This window comes from Larus michahellis, chromosome 5 (assembly GCF_964199755.1).
Source record: "Larus michahellis chromosome 5, bLarMic1.1, whole genome shotgun sequence".
In the NCBI taxonomy this organism is placed as follows: Eukaryota; Metazoa; Chordata; class Aves; order Charadriiformes; family Laridae; genus Larus; species Larus michahellis.
This window is the reverse complement of record NC_133900.1, coordinates 34,973,568-34,992,249: the sequence shown is the minus strand read 5'-3', so window position 1 is coordinate 34,992,249 and position 18,682 is coordinate 34,973,568. Positions and strand designations below refer to the sequence as shown.

At 41.2% G+C, this 18,682-nt stretch overlaps 1 protein-coding gene across 1 annotated transcript in view; it reads left to right on the top strand.

Annotated features, from left to right (window-relative positions):
- Nucleotides 1–901: 901 nt before the first annotated feature.
- Nucleotides 902–18,682, top strand: part of SMARCAD1 (SNF2 related chromatin remodeling ATPase with DExD box 1) — a 45,636-nt gene continuing 27,855 nt past the window's right edge. Inside the window, exons 1-5 of the mRNA XM_074589572.1 lie at nt 902–1,105; nt 1,353–1,578; nt 12,517–12,691; nt 15,845–16,022; nt 17,714–17,777. Coding sequence (XP_074445673.1) covers nt 1,386–1,578; nt 12,517–12,691; nt 15,845–16,022; nt 17,714–17,777 — 610 coding nt within the window. The 5' untranslated portion in view covers nt 902–1,105; nt 1,353–1,385. The remainder of the gene's footprint in view (nt 1,106–1,352; nt 1,579–12,516; nt 12,692–15,844; nt 16,023–17,713; nt 17,778–18,682) is intronic.

Below are 18,682 nucleotides of genomic sequence, written 5' to 3'. Positions count from 1 at the left end.
CATCAAGGGTGAAGGAGCTCTCTGTGACGCCGGTGCTACAGAGCTGGCGTGACACATGGGGAAGTGGCTTTTTTTTTTTCTGTTTTTCTGTTAGCTAGCACAACCTCTCCAGAATGTTTTTAACGGCTTGCTGCACCTATTATACCCGGTACAACACTTGACTCATTTCTGCCAGGCCTTGAAGCGCTTTATTTCACAGGCAGCCAGTACATGAAGGCCAGATGTGCAAAGGCCGTTTCGATACCTCTCTGCCAGTTAACTGTACTGAGGGATGCCATTTCAGGCCTGGTGATGTTCTTGCTGTGATGCTAGCCAACCCTGCGGGCCACTGCCTGGGCAAACGCCACTGCCTGCCTGCCACTGCCACATGGTGACGAAGGGATGCGACCCTGGGTGCGCGCCCAGGAACCTGGGCTGAAAACTGCCCCTAAATCCAGTGTTTTACGACCATCTTGTCGCAGTCGCCCACCCAAACTTTTCGATGTGGTAGGAGAGGAACATGCAGTCACTCAGGATCACGATGGCATTTACGCAGTGCCGGGGGCTGGACGCTGCAAATCCACTCTGTCACGCCGGGGGGGCGGCTGCCTGAGGCGGCAGCGAGCCCTAAGCCCCCGCAGGCCGACCGGACGGGACGGGACGGCTCCCGCCGCCCCGCCGGCTCAGGCCCCACGGCAGCGCCCAGGCGTGGAGACCAGGCCTCCGCGGACCCGAGGGGACCCTCGGCCGCCCCGCTCGTCCCCTGCCCCCGCCGAGCCCAACAGCCGCCCCACGCGCGCTGGGGGTAGGAACCACCTCACGCTTGTCGCGCGGGAAAAGGCGCGAAGGCGCAGGCGCCCGCGCGCCCCGTCCGGGCCAGGTGATTGGTGGGTGGGCAATGACGTCATAACCGAGCGCCGACGCCACCGCGCATCGGGTGTGCAGGGTGCGGGTTGTTGCCGCTGCCGCCATCGGGGAGCGTCGTGCTCCCCGCCATCCACCCGACAGCCCCTCCCGCCCCGCCGCCGGGTGCCTTGGGGGTCGGCCGGGCCGGTGTCGCTGCCGCTTCCTTCCCTCTGTCGCCCGCCCGCGGCGCCCCGCTAGTGTCGGCCCCGGTGCGCGGCAGGTGCGTGTGGGGCCCGTGGTTGTGGTGCGGGGTGTGGTGGCGCCGTCTGTGGGGAGGGAGGAAGACGAGGAGGAGGGGGCGTCTGGGGAGCGGGGAAGGCGGTGGGCGGGTGCCGCCCCGCCGCTTGACAGCGTCGCTGGGCGCCCGTTTCCCTGGGAACGGGGGGGAGCCGGTCACTCGGGCGACGTCTTTCCGAGCTGGGTCTGAGGAGCTGCTTCCCTCTCCCTCTCCCCGGCTTTTCCCGCAGAAAACGCCCGGTCGGGAGCGGTCGGTTCAGAACATGAGCCTCTACAACTTGGACCGCTTTCGCTTCGAGAGGAAGAGGAAAAACGCGGAGCAGCAGGAGCCCGCCTCTTCTCCGGCGGCCCAGGTGCGGGCAGCCAGCTCGGCTGCTGCGGCAGGGGAGGAGGATGAAGGGACAGACGAGGGCAGCAGGCCAGACACTCCAGCCTCGGATGTGACAGAGGGAACTGGTGAGTCAGGTGTTCTCCTGGCACCTAAGAACAGCACAAGTACTTCATTTTTAGAAATAGAATAAGTGTTGTCTTCTGGTTTGTTTTTGTTTGGTGTTTTTTCCCCTCTCTTTGCTTGTTTTACAAATGTGCTTTTGTGTGTGTGCGTATTTCACAGCAATTTCTATGAAGCATCCTTATTTGTAGCCGTGGTTGCTGTGATTGAACCTGTGCATTTACACTCAAGCCTGAAACCTTCTGATAACTCAAGCTGAAATGACTTTTTTCAGTTGAGTAAACAAGCTACAACTTAAACGTTTAAAGTACGTTAGGCTTTCCTATTTCTTAATTATTTATACTGATACTTATTTTACACTATTATGGTATCTCAGGGTTTTCAAAGTTAAAAAATAACCAAACACCCTTTAGTTGTCTGGTAAATGCAACACTACATAGACTTAACCTCTTCACTAGAGTCCTAAGCTAATGCAATGTGGAATATCACGGATAGATAGAACTGAAAACAAAGAAAACAGTTTCTTTTCAGTTGGGCCTGGTTTTGTAAAGAGCTGAGAAACCTGCTGCTGATTCTTACAAGCTGATCGTGCTAATAGTTTTGTAGCGGTGTTTGTTCTTTTCTGGCAGTAGCTTGTGGTTTTCATGGAAATGTGAAAATCTTGCCTGTGTAGTAATTTATTGGTTTGGCTGATACGCTAGAGGTGTGCTGTTTCTGTTCAGTTTCATCAGTTAATGCTAATAAACAACTGTAATGGTTGTCAGCTGTATAATCACATTCACCAGTAGCTTTTCTGTTACTGAAGGAGTAAGAATGGAAGAACATTAATGCTGATTATTTTATACATTTTGGACATTCCATATGACTTCTGATACAGATGTCAAGGTACAAGTGTTATTGGAGAGATCAGACAGACTTTAACTATGCATTTAGTCAGTAATGGAGTCAGTGTTGTTTAACTACGTTGGTTTTGCATATGACTTTCCCTTGGTGGAAGGCAGTTTATCATAGTACCTTATCTGTGCAATAGCAGAGAACCTTTCACGTACATGGAGGAGTTCCCCTTTTAAAGGAGAGCCAAATCAATATTGCAGTAAATTGGTGTTTACTATTACATAAATCTGGCTTTTGTGCAGGCTGACTGTTTTCAGTTGACTGGAGTGCTTTCATGTTTACATTAGTAAGTATCAATTGATGCTTTATGTTTAAAAATATACAAAAAAACCCCTCTAAATCTTGGCCTGAGAGTTGCCAGTATGGAGTTAAGTAGCCTGTCCACTAGCAGAGAGGATGTTTTGGTGGCAGGGAGAGCTTAACACAGGAAGCAAGCAACTGTTAGTTGTGGCTTCTGCATGTGTGTGATTTGTAATGGATTGCGTGAGAAACTGGCTCTCTGGGGAAGTGCGCTTTGGAACAGGTGTCATCTTCCTCTTTGTGGTAAGTTACTGTCTTGCATGGTGTAGGAGTTACAGAAAGCAGGTACCCTTCTGGAACTGTGAACATAGGTGTGAAAATGGATGGTGCTGTTTGCTTTGTGTCTTATTTGTCTTTGCGGTTCACTTTTTAAAATATTGCATTTTTTCCTTCCATCTGTCTGTGGACTTGACTTTGGCAGTGGAAGCATGTAGGTAGACCATAACTACTTTGTAGCTGCTTGTTTTTCAAAATACTGGTCTTCCTTGGCTTATATTCTACAGGGGTGGGACTGAGGAGGAGAAGGGATGTAACATCCAATTTAGAGGCATGAGTGTGAGTTTAGATTTGAGGTAATAAAAGGAAAGATGAAGGGCAGCCTAAAAGAGGAACTGTTGTGGAAGGCTAAGTAGTTGTGAGGAAAATAGTGGGAGACAGTGGTAACTACCAGTAAAACAGAGTAAAGTAGAAGTGCAGACAAAATTACAGCAAGTGGCCAACTTAAGTAAGAGTCCATGGACACAGATGCTGGTGTAGAACTGGGGTGCTAATTAACATTTAACATTTAGATATAATTACTAGTATTTTGCATTTGCATAGTATTTTATCTTTCACAGATATTGAGTGTTTAAAGAAGATGGAGTTGTTTGGTGACTTTATTCACTTATTTGCACCTCATTGTTACGTAACCCATTTAAAATTCCTTTAAATGGACCATTTAAAAAATCAAATAACATTTTCTGCATCTATAAAAGTTAATGGAAAATAAAACATTCAAATTTTGTCTGCAGGATATGAGGCGCTTAATTGTAAAAGGGGAAACTAGATTTGATTAGCGGATCCCTGTCCTCCTTGTTTCCTAATTAGTGACAAGAAAACAGAAGTTTTCTTGCTTTGGGTCAAATAAAACAGAGCTATTTGGTTTTTTTTCTTGGATTATCATGGAAAAGGTACAAGGGTGACTAGCTTATGGCACTGTGTGCTCTCACTAGTGCTAAATATGTAAGTCAAAGTATTGAGTTGTTTTATACAAGAAGCAGTTTACACCAAGTTAACTAAAAATAACTTGCCCTAATGCTCAATAGTTCATGTGAGGACAATAATTACTCTTATTTCTTCTGAAGAGAAACACAGTGAATTCACAAAACACTGGTACATGAAACTAGTGAAGTGAGGAGAGTGTTCTTTATTTCACTTATGCAAACAAAAAAAAATATTAAATAGCTGATGGCTGGTTTTGACCTATTTCACTTGGCATCATGCAAATATTGTCTGTGTAAAAAGAAATTTTAAATCAGGCTTTTTCCTTCAGGAGCACTAGTGGTTCAATATAATTTCCTGGAGATTTCTTTAGATTTCTTTTTTGTTAAGTGTCCTGAAATATGCATCAAATGAAAAGCTATGATTGTTTTAATTTCATTCATCTTGGAAAAAGTAGTCAGATGGTGCCTGTTGTGTCATGAAACACCATTATCTTTTTAGCTAATTTTTTTGGTTTCCCAGAAGAAACTGATATTGGTTGATTGTTCTGCACCCTGAGTATGTATGTGTGTAATGCTTCTTGTTGCTTTGTGTTGAACATGCATACCTTACACTTTAATAAGCAATTTGTAGTATGATGGCCAGGAGAATTGGTTGTCGTTATACACTTGTGTATGTTCAAAACTACGCAGGCTTGCAGTGACCTTGTAGTCAGGTTGTAGGTGGCAATTCTGAACATTACTTAACAGGTGCAGAAACCAACTATGGGGGCAGTTATCAAATTATATCTGAAAGATACCTCATTAAAGAGTTGGGAAAATGCATTGGATTACTACAATTTTCTGTAAAAATTAGTATTATTTACTAAGTGATACGCACATTTGGTTTCTATTTGTCTGTTAAGATAACAGTGAAGCTATCTTCTTAGTTTTCAATTAGATGTTTTTAATTATGTAAATAGTTTGGTGTACTAAAATAATGAGATTATTCTAATTTGTATACTTCTAATACAGTTCTGCTCCATTTCTACAATTGGAATAATTAACAATCATGAATTTCAAAATGAGATTTGTATTCACAAAGCATGCTTACAAAGCTTCAATGATAAATTGAAATAAAAATTGTAGATGAAATTAAGCTACTACATACAGTCCTGATATTGATGGCTAATTTTGTTGATATTCTTTCTGGACTATTAAAATATATAACACAAATGACTGCACTTTCAGGTCACATTGATGAGAGTGTCACATCATTCACTTGCACTGGGACTGTTTGTTTTTGTTCTTATCTGTTGTCTCTTTCTTTATGATCTGAGGAAGTCATGTCTTTTGCTTATGTCACAGTTCGTAGAGTATAATTCTACTTAAAGCATTTCTGGGAAAAAGTAATGACTGCGGTGCCTAGTGAACTTTTCTGAGGATTAATCTGAAATTCCGTGATATGTTGAAGTAATCATCATTTTAAGATGGTCTCTTTAAGAAGCACCTTAGAATAACACTAACATTTAGGATTATTTTAGCAAATGAAAAAGACTTTTCTTTGAAAGTGGAATATTAATTAGTATGTAGACTAATATGTAGACTTGAGCAGCATGCATTTTGATACTGCTTTCCAAAACTGAGTGGAAATTACTTTTCGTTTGACAATGTTTGTTGTGCAGTGTTAGTAATTATGGTGAGCCTAGTACTACCTCAGTTCTGTTTTTATTTGGAAGAGAAGAGGCTGGCTCTCTTTGAGTGTGATGTATGGTTTGTGTGGAAGGTTGTATTTACAATTATAGCTCTGCTCTAGGTATATGCTTCTCAAAAGACTGTAGCGAGTATGATTTTTTTTTTAAAAAAAATATATTTCAAGGTGAAGTTTTTTCAAGAGCAGTTGAAGCTGTGTGTTTACTGACTAAACTAAACAAAATATTTGCTCTATCATTATAAAAACAATTGCATTTGAATACCTTAATTCATAACCTAACACTTTTTCCATATAATCATAGACAGTTTGAGCCAGTTATTCTCTTAGAGTCTCTTTACAAAGAGAAATACCAAAAATCAGTTGTTGTTGTTGGGTTTTGTTTTTGTTGTTTACATATCTAGTTGGGTGTACTTCTGTGTTTTCTTATTTGTGGCCTTAGAGTCAAACACTGGTCTTATGATGGCAGGCATTCCTTAGCGGTCCTTTTTAATCGCCTATAATCAGGGAATTCAGACTTCAATAATTACATGCTGTGGCAATAACTGTTTAATCCGTTACTACTCTACAAGGTTATAATTTGCTCTAAATACGGGACTCCTTATTACATAGTAACTTCTGCTTGCTCTCCCCCTCCATTAATAAGGGATTTTGTTCAGTGGAATAAGTGGAGAAGGAGGAGAAGGAAACAACTGCTTTTTTGAGAGAATGCTTTTTCCAGGCAACTCAGCATTTCATAGGTATAAGAGTTAGGAGTTGTCATGAAGATTGGACAGTGATTGCTGTTTAAAGTAAAAATAAAACGAAAAGTCACCAAGTGAAACAGTAAATACTCTTTTTATTTAAATGTAAACCTCTTCCAAGGTTTATATTGTAAAGAATAAAATTATTTTTAAGACTGTGTTGTTTGTTTGTTTGTTTTTAAATCCATTAAGAACGCTGCTTAGCAAAGCTGTCATGAGTACCTGTCATTTGTGTGTCTTGCTACTTGCAGGAGGAATATGTTTGGAATATAGTCTAACCTACAAGGCAAAGATCATGAAAACTGGCTTAATCAATTCTGTTAATTTAGTAGAGATGTGAACTTCTCATGTTTCTTGTAGACCTGTTTTGATATTTCTGTTCACATCTTTTATGGATCTCATATTGCTGTCTTATTGTGATAGCCTTTGCTCAACTAGCCCAACTTTATAACCTTCAGCATTTTTCTCCTTTATTTTCCTTTGCTAGAGAGGAATTGCCGAAATATATTTGCCTGCGTCTTTATGTTTAAATCTAATAAAAAAATGTTTGACACATTCCCAAAGGTCTCTCTTGCTCGTCTCCTGTATTCATCTTAAAATTTAGATGATCTTCAGATAAAGCAGAGCAACTGTGTCAAGGACAACATGTCTGCTTCTGAACATGGGCAGGTAGAAGAAGTGCTGAGGAACTTTCTGCTGCCAACATGTTGGTCTTGGTTGCAGGGAGGCCTGTTTTGGGACAGTATGTTACTGCTTCAGAGCTAGCAATTTTTAGGAAGGCTAAGTTTACACATGTATGGGCTGTTCAAGATAAGATAACTTTGACAAGTGAGACTTCTACCTCTTTTAAAAATCAGTACCCTAATCCTCTATTGTGTTTTGAAAATAATGGAAAAAGTTTAATTTTTATGATAACTCGATTAAATTTGAGGCCTTTTATCACAGACAAAGGAATTGGACACCATGTAGCTCACTTCTGCAGTTGATTATCAGATGAATTTATTCTAGCCTCTTATGTGTCTAGTCTTTGCTGGCAAATCAGATTTGGAAACTGGAGTTATGCTCTGTAATAACTTGACTCAGCAAGTTTCTGTGTTAGTGAACAGAGGCAGAAGAAACTACCTTTATTTCCAGCTGAAATTATGGTTCCAGACTTAGCAGCTGAGAACCACTGCTGGCATTTGGATCATAGGCACGTGAGTTTTAAGAAAGGATTGATGCGCTAGAGGGAGAGGATGCCCGTGATGCTGTATTTGCATATAAAATCCTTTTATATGACACTTGCAGTTAACACTGACAGTTATATCATTAAAACTCAAACTCTCCCAGGAGTTTGGTAGCTGCCTCTCTTATTCGTGATTGCTCTCATTGGTTTCTTATTCATGATTCAAAGCGCTTTGGTGTGGGGAATTTTTTTTTTTCCGTCCATCCACCACCCCAGTTCAGGGTATATTACTGTTTGTCGTCCTTCACTGAGGCTCTTAATAAACCATAGCTATTCTTTCTCTATTTTTCATAGAATGACAGGGGTTGGAAGGGACCTCTGGAGGTCATCTAGTCCAACCCCCCTGCCAGAGCAGGGTCACCTAGAGCAGGTTGCACAGGAACGTGTCCCAGCGGGTTTTGAATGTCTCCAGAGATGGAGATTCCACCACCTCTCTGGGCAGCCTGTGCCAGTGCTCTGCCACCCTCAGGGTAAAGAAGTTCCTCCTCATGTTTAGGTGGAATTTCCTGTGCTCAAGTTTGTGCCCATTACCTCTTGTCCTGTCCCCGGGCACCACTGAAAAGAGCCTGGCCCCATCCTCCTGACACCCACCCTTTAAGTATTTATAAGTGTTGATAAGGTCCCCCCTCAGCCACCTTTTTTCCAGACTGAAGAGACCCAAATGCCTCAGCCTTTCTTCATAAGAGAGGTGTTCCAGTCCCCTAATCATCTTGGTAGCTCTCTGCTGCACCCTCTCCAGCAGTTCCCTGTCCCTCTTGAACCGGGGAGCCCAGAACTGGACACAGTACTCCAGGTGCGGCCTCACCAAGGCAGAGTAGAGGGGGAGGATGACTTCCCTCGACCTGCTGGCCACACTCTGCTTGATGCACCCCAGGATGCCATTGGCCTTTTTGGCCACAAGGGCACATTGTTGGCTCATGGTCATCCTGTTGTCTGCCGGGACTCCCAGGTCTCTTTCCACTGAGCTGCTCTCCAGCAGGTCAGCCCCCAACCTGTACTGGTGCATGGGGTTATTCCTCCCCAGGTGCAGCACCCTACACTTGCCCTTGTTGAATTTCTTAAGGTTCCTCTTTGCCAAGATCTCCAGCCTGTCCAGGTCTCTCTGTATGGTGGCACAGCCTTCCGGTGGGTCAGCCACTCCTCCTAGTTTTGTGTCATCAGCGAACTTGCTGAGGGCGCACTCTATCCCCTTGTCCAGGTCATTGATGAATGTATTGAAGAGGACTGGACCCAGTACTGACCCCTGGGGAACACCACTCATCACTCATCACCTCCAACTAGACTCTGTGCCCCTAATCACGACCCTCTGAGCTCTGTCTTTCAACCAGTTTTCTATCCACCCCACTGTCCATTCATCTAACCCACTCTTCCGAAGCTTCCCTATGAGGATGCTGTGGGAGACTGTGTTGAACGCCTTGCTTAAGGAGTTAAGATTTTTGGGGTCTCTTCTACCTGTTCTCTCTTGCTCTGTGTTCTCACCGATCTTCTTACAGCGTAAATCAGACATTGTCAACAGTGGGGGGCTCCTGTTTCTTCAATACCAACTACATGGGTGGGACTTGTGCCCTGTCATGGGGTAAAAGGCTCATCTTCGCACAGAAGCACAATGGTGGGTGGAGGAGGCCCAATAATGTCATTGGAGAAATGGCTCCTGCCCTGGCTTCTCCCAGGGTTCTGGCAGGAGGGCAACCATCCCCATGAGTCGAGGGTGATGCCCATGACTGTGAGCCAACAGCAAGGCTATTGGGAGCACCATTCAGGCTGAGGGGGGTTGCTGCCTTTGAGGGTATGGGACTTCTTATGAGATGAAAGTAAGAGCTTCTTAGGCTGGTACAGAACTTCCTATGAGATATTTAAGGGGAGGAACCAAAGGTAGGAAAGGGGGTGTATCAGAGTGTTTGAAGAGGAACAAGTCGCAGGAAGATAGAGGGATAAGGGGATAACAGGGTCTGGTTACCTGTAGACGGGCCCTGCCCCGTCAGTCCTGTCTTCTCATTAAAATCCTCTTGTAGCTATTTTACTGGGCAAGGGGAATCTGTTATGTGTGCATGGCGGTCTAAGTGCCAGCAGCTAGAGTGAGGAGCAGGATCACCGCGTGTCTGGGGTGCCAGCTGGAGGGACCAAAGTGAGTGGAAAATGAAGTGATGACTAGTGTGGGCTGCAGAGCCTGCGTGTCGGTGCTGCCACCCCCCTGTGCAGCCCCTGTGGAGGGAAGGGGGTGCCAGGGGAAGCAGCCTGGGAAGCCAGGGAGGGACCAGAGGGTCCAAGTCGCCCATCCGTGCATTGGGGCAGCCGAAGATGAGGGGACCCGGTGCCAGGTGGAGAGATCCACAGTGTGCGTGTCTATGCAAGCTGGAGTGGGGTGCGGGCCCTGGGGACTCCTGTGCTCGGGTGCCAGCAAGCGAGGAGACTGCTGGGTGTCTAAGGCCAGGGACTGGAGGGGTCGTGTGTGTGTGTGTGTGTGTTTGCTGCCAGCAGACCTTTGTCCTGCTCATCCAGGAGGGGAGCAGGAGGCAGCCATGGTTTGCAAGCCCCTGGTTCAGGAGCAGAGGAGTGAGTGAGGGCTGGGTGGAGGCAGCAGCACATAGGAGGTAAAACTTGGCAATCACCTGGGAAGCAGATGCTCCTTTAACATGAAAGACAGACAAACCCCTTCTTATTAAACCCGGTCAGTAAGAAATGTGTAAGTGCCGGATTACAGAGATTTTTAGATGGAAATTAAAACATGGGTTTCTCTGCAGGAGCAGGCTGCTGAAAGAAGAGAGTTCTTACTTGTTGTAACGAACTGTCTGACAGACTGTGATGTTCTTTTGTGAATTAAAAGCTGAGATGACAATGATTATGTGCTCTTCCTTCTCCTTGCTCCTCTGTTTCCAAACAGATGGAGTAATGCCTGGTTAGAAGCGTGTTTCATATTTTCGGTAGGATTTTTCCTATGCATAGCTAAGGTCATCCGAAGACTTAAGGCTTCAACAATTGCTATTTTGAACTGTCATTGAAGCCTTACTTACATTTCCTCATGGATATTCAAGAAGTTTGAATTATACTCGCTCCCATCACTTTAATCAGTGTTAAGCTCCATTTTCAAGTTCTTTTCTTCCTTTTCAGTAGTGTGCTGTGTAACATTTGGTAGCGTATTAAAGTTTATTTGGTACCTTTCCCTTTCAAAGCCAGTATCATCTCTCAGTTTTCTGTGTCAGCAAATTGCTTGTGCTTTTAGGATTTATCTTTTTTCCATCAAATGCTGCCACAGTGAATTATTTTAAATTTATTTTCTGCAAGTTTATTTTCATACAGAAAATAATCTCTGTAGCTGTCACGTTCTCTGTTCCATGAGTTTTCTTCCTCTCTTTAGTCATATGCCTCCGGGGTCCGTAATTTGTCTGGTCTTAAACTAAATTACTCGGCTTACCAACTATTCTTTCTTTCCAGCACTGGCTGTAAAAATGGTAAAGTGGTAGAAAGGAATGAAATCTTGAACGCGTGGGACTGCTGCACTAGGTCAGACAACGTACAGTTCTTGGCTCATATGTTTCGCAACATGCCTTGAATGCTTTTCTTCAGTTACTGACAAGAAATAGCACACTTAAGAAGTGTCAATTGCATCCAAGTATTCAGTTTGGTTTAAAGACAGAAGAACTAGAAGCTGCACATTCCAAGTCCATGTCTGTTAACTAAAACTTGTGGTTTTTCCTTACCGTCTTCTAAAGATGGTAGCAGAACAGTTCCGGTTTCCATTGGTAATGGATTGAACCATGTGTTTTACCTTGCCTAGGCTTATACGGGACCATCAAAGTTTTAGAGTCACCTTGAAATATACAATATATGCAGTTGGAGCATATATTGTGTCTTAGCTGCATTTGGTACTGTGCTGATAAAGGTCAACAGGGCAAAGTCTAATAAAGTGTGGGCTTTTTGATTTTGTTTTTGTGTGTTAATCCTCCCTGCTTCAGCTTCAAGACCTATTTTCTATGTCAGGTTTTGTGTAGATTTCCCTGTGTGGTTGTGTTTTCCCCATCTACATATGTGCATGGAGTTGGTTTTGGGCGTAGCTGACATTGCGGGATTTAGTTATGCATCATTCATTACTGATTCAGGAATTGTAGGAATAGACTGGCTGCTTATGCTTTTGGTTGTCTTACAAGCATGATCAGAACTGAAAAGCTCTGCACGCATAGTGGGTCAATTTTGCAAGTGTCATTGAAGGTAGTATATGATTCGTGAGATGTCTTCACAGTGACGTATCCTGGTTATGTATAGGTTCTGTATATCCTGGTGCTTCGTATATAACACAAAGTATCCTTCCATATGCTAAGTTTCCTTGTTAACAATCAACTGGAACATAATGTGTAAAAGACTGGCTAAATAGGTTATATCTGTATAGGAGCTGCAACTTAACTGTCAAGTTCCTCGATGTAGCTTCCTAATTTTCTGCAGTTTAACACTGACGTTCCCTTTCTGCAAAGCTATCAAGAGAAGCAGATCATAAATCAGCCATCAGATACACCAGTATGTTTCTGTCCATGTCCTGATCAACCTGGAAGTAGTTGACAATTTTGCTGATTATTCATTTTTCCAAAAATAAAAATGTATTTATAAGTAGTTTTTAATCTAAAATATGTGATCTCTTAAGCTTTGTGGTATAAGAATTTGTTTGATGTAAGAGGGCTGAGGATTCTTTCCCAGCTAAGTTACTACTTTAAGAAATACAGCTTACAAGAATTTTCCTGCATAAGGATGTAAGTTCTGTTTAAACGGTTGCTGTGTATAAGATATCTGATGCTTTTACGTCAGATAGCTTATAATAATAGGCTAAATATAAGTACAGATAAATATTTGAAGTCAAAGTAATTGTTTTCCTGACTTTTCTCCTATTGAAATGGTTTGCGCAGGGTACTCCACCATCCCAGAAACTCCTGAAGCCAAGAGGACAAGGAAACAATCTTATTTCAAGCGTCGAAGAGGAGTTCAGTTCCTAGATGTGTCTTCAGACAGTGAAGATGAAGAACCAAGAAACTTCAGCGCTGCAAAAGAAAACAGGGCTCCAAGGAGAGACGTGGTTGTAATGTATGCTTTAAGCCAGTTTTCTGTAATGTTTGTGCAATCTGGTGTGATGTTCTAAATTGAAATCCTGAACTGAAAATCAGAGGCTAGGTTCTGATTTACTGGTTTGTGAATTACCTGCCCCCAACTGCGGGATTTCCAGGGAAGAAGAATCCAGCTCTTAAGCCATTTTCTCAGAGAAGGCACTTATAAGGGAGGAGTTCTGTGATGTTGAATGATATGTGTGATGTTCATTATATGTTTGTGCCTTTGCCCCTCTGAAATCCTTTTAATGGCACTTGAAAGCTTAACCATAAAATATTTGCTTTATTAGTTTTAAACTATATGGGAGTTGATTCTAGCTTGTTTCATTTTTTTTTTTATGAAACCATAATGGACAGGAAAGCAAGCAGAGCTTCAGTGTGTAATACAAGAGTTGCTGAGCTAAAGTTAAGTGTTAGTTGCATGATGTGTCTGCTGTGCTTAGTGAAAACTTTTTCTGTAGTGATTTGTATATTTTTGAATAAGCTGGGAGAGAAGAGAATAATGTACAAGAGTCACTTGCGTGGGTGCTAATAAGGCAGCATCGAGAATGCAAGAGACACAAGAGGTAGACAGACATCTTGCACAACCAGTTGGAATGGTTTTAAGAAACCCCTGCTATTTATTACCTGCTAGTTATATGTCTGTATGACTAAAATGTGGTAGTTGTCTGTGCCCCTTAAATATTCCCATGCTAAGCAAAACAAGATGACTTTTTTGATAGTCTGGCTGAACTAATCTGTGTAAAACTTTTATGGGAATAGCAACCTTCGTAGGCGTAGTCTCTTGTCAGATTTTCAGTCCTTAAGCAGAGTATGGAGTTACTGGAGCTTGTCAGCAGAAATGAAATAATGCTTTTCTCTGCTGCTATTATCTGAAATTCTTGATTTATGTTTTTTTAACGCATGTTCCCCAAAGTTTCAATTTAAGGCAGATACTTGGTAGGAAAAAAAAAATTAGTAGTTAGCAGAGTGAACTCCTGTTTCTGTCTATGGTTTAAGTTGTAGATTGTGCAAGGATACAGAGACAGCAAGCTGGTTGCATGCACCGAATTGGCCTGTGTGCCGTGCTGTGTAAATATAGTTACGCTGCTTCTGGGATCAGCCTGGTTTGGAAGCAGTACAAGTAGTTTTGTACCATGTGGGGCCAATGCTAATAAGCCGTGCAGGATCCAACTTGAAGAGCCACGGCTTGCAATTTCTAGACTGTATTCCAATTACTGGGAGTGAGAGACGGACAGCGAAGCTGCTCCTGGTGGGACTGATGAACATATGCTACATCCTCGTGTACTCTTCATTATTCCCGTGTAGCCACTTGTCTCTTAGGCACCAGGCACCCCAGTGCCTGACACTTTGGCATGATGCTAATCGATGTGTATGGAACCCACTAAGCTGTCCCACAAGTGGCGTTCTGGTTGAGCGAATAAACAAATTGAGAGTGTGGCAGGAGTTAGCTTGGATCTGGCCAGGTTTATGAGCTCTGGCTTGTGCTGGATTTAGCCTGGCTTTGCATGGAATCAGGCAATCTGTGCATTTTAGTGCATGTGTTACCTAGTGTTTGGGGGTTTTGTGAATTTCTTTTTGCAGGGTATCCCAGCCCCCCTTATCTTTAATAAGGGATTGAGCAGAAAGCATCACTTTCCTAAAAGGAAGTGTGCCACAGGCTTCACTACCAGAGTCACTGTCTGGACTCTGTTGGAAAAGAGCAGAACTCTAACATGAGGTTCTGGGGGTCATTCATACTCATGTAGCAATTAAATGACTCTTTCTTCAGGCTTGATAAGAATGTGATTATACAGAGAGGACAAGATTTATGATGTGTGCAACTCTGGCTTTGTTGGCAAGATCTAGACGTTAATCCCCAATAGGAAAGGATAGGGTAATTGCAGTGTTACCATTCCCATTCGGATTGATTTTTCTTTTTTTTCAAATGCAGTTTATAAAGAAGTGCCTTTCCTTATCAAGGTAAAAAGATCCAAAATATGCTAATATAATTTTAACATGCCATTTCACTCAGACTTTCTTAAAGTAGATGCTGGATTCACCTTCTGAAGCTTACAGCTAGATGGCTTGGTGGATTATAGAGGAATTTGGCTTATTTTTTGTTTTGAGGAATTTATTTTTTTTTTTACTCTTAAGAGGCACAACCACAGTGCATGTGGTTGTGTGTGTGTTTTGAACAGGATAGGGAGGAAAGGATTATTTGATGAACAGTTGTCTCAAAATAGTGTGTATCTTCTGTGTAAATGTTGTGCTACTACTTTTTTCAGATTTGTATTGCAATCTGCCTGTTGCAACTGCTAAACAAAGATACAGTGAAGAAAAACAGGTTTATTTTTAGTCTTTTATCTATATCTGTGTAAAGAGACCTGTAGTGATGAGACCCTTTTTGATGGTGAAGTCCCTATGAAATGGCAAACTCCATACTGTTCAATTGATTTTCATTCAGGAAACGAGATTTTTATGTGTCTATGGAGGGCAGCAGGGTGGGAGAACTGTGTTTACGTTCAGTCTTGTCTGTGCTTTTCCTGTAGGTTATCTCTAATAATAAATTTTCCAGTTAGTTCAGGACTTTGTTTTTTTCAGGAATGTTCTTCCCATGTTTAGATGTTTAAGACAGCATGTAAGGATTTTTGAATTTTCTTTCTCAGTGAGCTGATAACTAGGACAGAGTTGATACTGCACCTGGAAAGTTTTTACAAAGAACTTATCCACATTTGTTTATCTGTTGGGCAAATAAATACTATCAAGACTGAGACAGACTTGAGATGGTCTGATGCAATTCAGGTAGTTGAAATGATGAAATGTATTAAGATGGTTGTTGCTAAACTAGCAAGTAACCTTTTATAAGCACAATACAAGGGTAAGTCATGGTATTTCCTTTGTCTGTTCCTCCTTCTTCTTTCCTTTGCTAAGTTGAAATGTGTCAGAAGACTTTACTTAGTCATAAATGCTTTATTTTGTCCTGAATAGGAGGTATCACCTTGGGTACAAGTTGGTTCAGTGTTCCTGAATGCATCTAAATGCATTTTGTGTGATCCTGTTGGTTTTGGTTTACAGTAACTTTCTGGTGGAGTAAAACACTCATAAACAAAAATAAATTTTAATTCTTGTTCTCCTCCTCCATACATCTTAGCTCTGAACAATCTGATGATGATGAACAGCCTGAAGATCAACTACCCCATTTGGCATATGTAAATGGTGGGGATCAGCTGCCAGCTGTGAAGGAGGATGTAAAGGAAGACATCAGAGACGCAAAGCTGCAAACACTGAAGGAACTTTTTCCCGAAAGAAGTGACCAAGAATTACTACAAGTAATAATGCTCTGTTCTTTTGTTTTATTTTGATGACTATTTTGTAGGCAGTATTCCTAAGCCTCTGGCTTTATTAGAGGGAACTGCCTTAGTTCTTATTAGCAAAAGGATATATCAAAGTAATGTATTTTAGGGGAACTACAGCCATGTAACGTTTCCATATACGCATGCATACATACACAGACACTTATGTATATATAAAAATGAATATATATGCACATGCACACTTTATTTATATATGTATATACACACGCACATAGAGCTTTAGATCAACTCAGCAACAGTTATTTCCAGCGTATAGAAAATTTGTCTACTATTTCATTCTGTTGTGACGTTTAATCTTAGTTATAGCTGTCTTGGTTGATAACTATGGATAACTGCCATTGTTGGAACGCAGCTTACTGATTAAATGCAGAGTGAGTGAAGTCATTGGCATCTTCTCCAGTAGATGAAACGTTGCATCTTTGGATTTATGAAATTTAATACTCAAAGCCTTTAGTACTTCTAGTGAGGCAAAAAGAGAGTAGTTTGGAATTTACTATAATTTATTCTGATTATGCTGATATGTGAACCAGAGATACTCTTGGCTATTGTCCAATGTACAGTACAAATCTACAGTAATGTTATGGTACCTTATTACAGTAAAATATATTTTTAGGAAGGTTACTTTTCAGTGCTAATATGTAATGAAGTTTTCACTAGCTTTAGTTTTCAAAGCTATATGTGTTTAAATTAATCTGTTAAGTTTCCTGGTTGCTAAAATGTTATTAAAGAAATATAGAAATTTTACTGGTGCTCCTTGTTGGATGGGTTTTTTTTCCCAGTGGATCAAGCTTTGTGTTTAGGCTTTCTAATTTAGGAAGAAAGAAGGGTTTGTAAATAGCAGTTTTGGAATTTTTCTTCTGGATGTTGTAATAGAATTTACATTGTAGATGTCCAGAACATATGAAGTTTCAGTTTTTGGCCAGGTAGAATGTATTTAAACTAAAGAATGATAACAGTTCATCATAGCATAGAAACTAGATAGAAATGACATGTGGTGTGTTGGACTGCTCTTTTGTGACTTCAGTGGTGTTTTTAACTACTCAGTGGTATGTAGTGCTAGTGGTGTTTATTCTCAAGGGAGTGTAAGATAGCAATTAATAAGATAGTAAGTTTACAGTTAATTTGTAAAAATGATCTGTTCTGAGATTACATGTGGATGGAGAAAGAATCTAGGACTGCAAGAAAGTATGAAGAGATATGCAGAGAAACTTTGAGGCATGTTATAGTTTCATGTGTATACTTTCAGAAAACCGACTCGTGATATAATAGTGTACAGAAATTTTATGAGTTAAGGAGTTAGGTTTTTGGATCATCTCGTTTGTGATAGTAACATTGAATTGGTTTTGAAAAAAAACCTTTTAAGTAAACCTGCACGGTATGTTTGTGAAGTAGGAAAAAAAGTGATAGTAAATGAGATTGTATTAAAAAGGTTTTCCAGTAGGTTTTTTTAAAGTGTTTCCAAATACAGCTTATGTGATCAGTCTAGCCAATTTGGTACCTGTTAATTTTGTTCTTGGATTTTATAATACATGTATTTTTGGGGTGTTTTTTAAAGTGTACTGCAATTCTGGTGATCTATCATTGTCCTCTGTTCAGATGGATTAAGCCTGACCACTTAGAAGTTGACTTTTTTTTTTTTTTTGCAGTGTATAGAATCAACACACACAATGGATGAAGCAATAGCTGCTGGCTTGAAGTTCAGTGAAGAAGGTATGTTTAACAAAAAAAACCAACCAAACCCAAACTTTAGAAGCTGTAGCTAATTCAGTGAAGTAAACTTGTTTGGGAAGGATTTAAAAAGTGCTAAAGCATATGCTAAAAGTTATACTATTGTCTTTTTATTGTAATAACAGAAAACTGTAATTACAGGCTTTGTAAGGGGAAAGGTGAAAAAAGGATGCAGACCAAAATCCAGAAATAGAACAAAAAAGGGGAATTTTTTCTGTGAAGCTCAGGATTGCTTTACATGTGCGTCCTGAAGTGATTTCTGTTCTTGCTGGTTCCTTCTTTGCCCAGAAGTTGGGGCAAATAGTAGTGGGTTAGCAATAGTAATTCTAAAAGTTGTAGCTGAGAAATCTGGTGGTATGGAAAAAATATACTGGAGAATGTAGCCACTTATAACTAGATATTGTTTGTGTTAAGGCCCATCACATTTTTTTCTTCAGGTTAACTTCAAGACTTGCTTGTAATTCTAAATAAGAACTATTAGTCTTAAACATGAGACAAATACCCATGATTCTCTAGCAAAACATCCCCCAAACCTTGCCTTTGAGCCCTCTAAGCTTATTTAGGGTTTTTTGTTCTGCATCTGAGTTTATGCAGTCTCATGATGTTATTTAAAAAAAAAAAAAACAAAAACAACAAAAAAACCCCTCTGAACAACCTGGTTCATGTGTCTTTTCATGCAGTACCCTATGGATTTGTAAGCAATATGTCTAGGAAGCTCATGTGCTGAGGGAGAACAGTTTTGCTCCCTTCTTAATCTGGTTCCTCCTGTTGAATTTACCATATTTTCATATTCTAATTTTTATATACAACTTCAAAGATTTTTAACAATTATCGGAAAGCTTTAAAACATTGGGCTAATCTTAATGAAGGGTTGCTTTTGTGTTTTG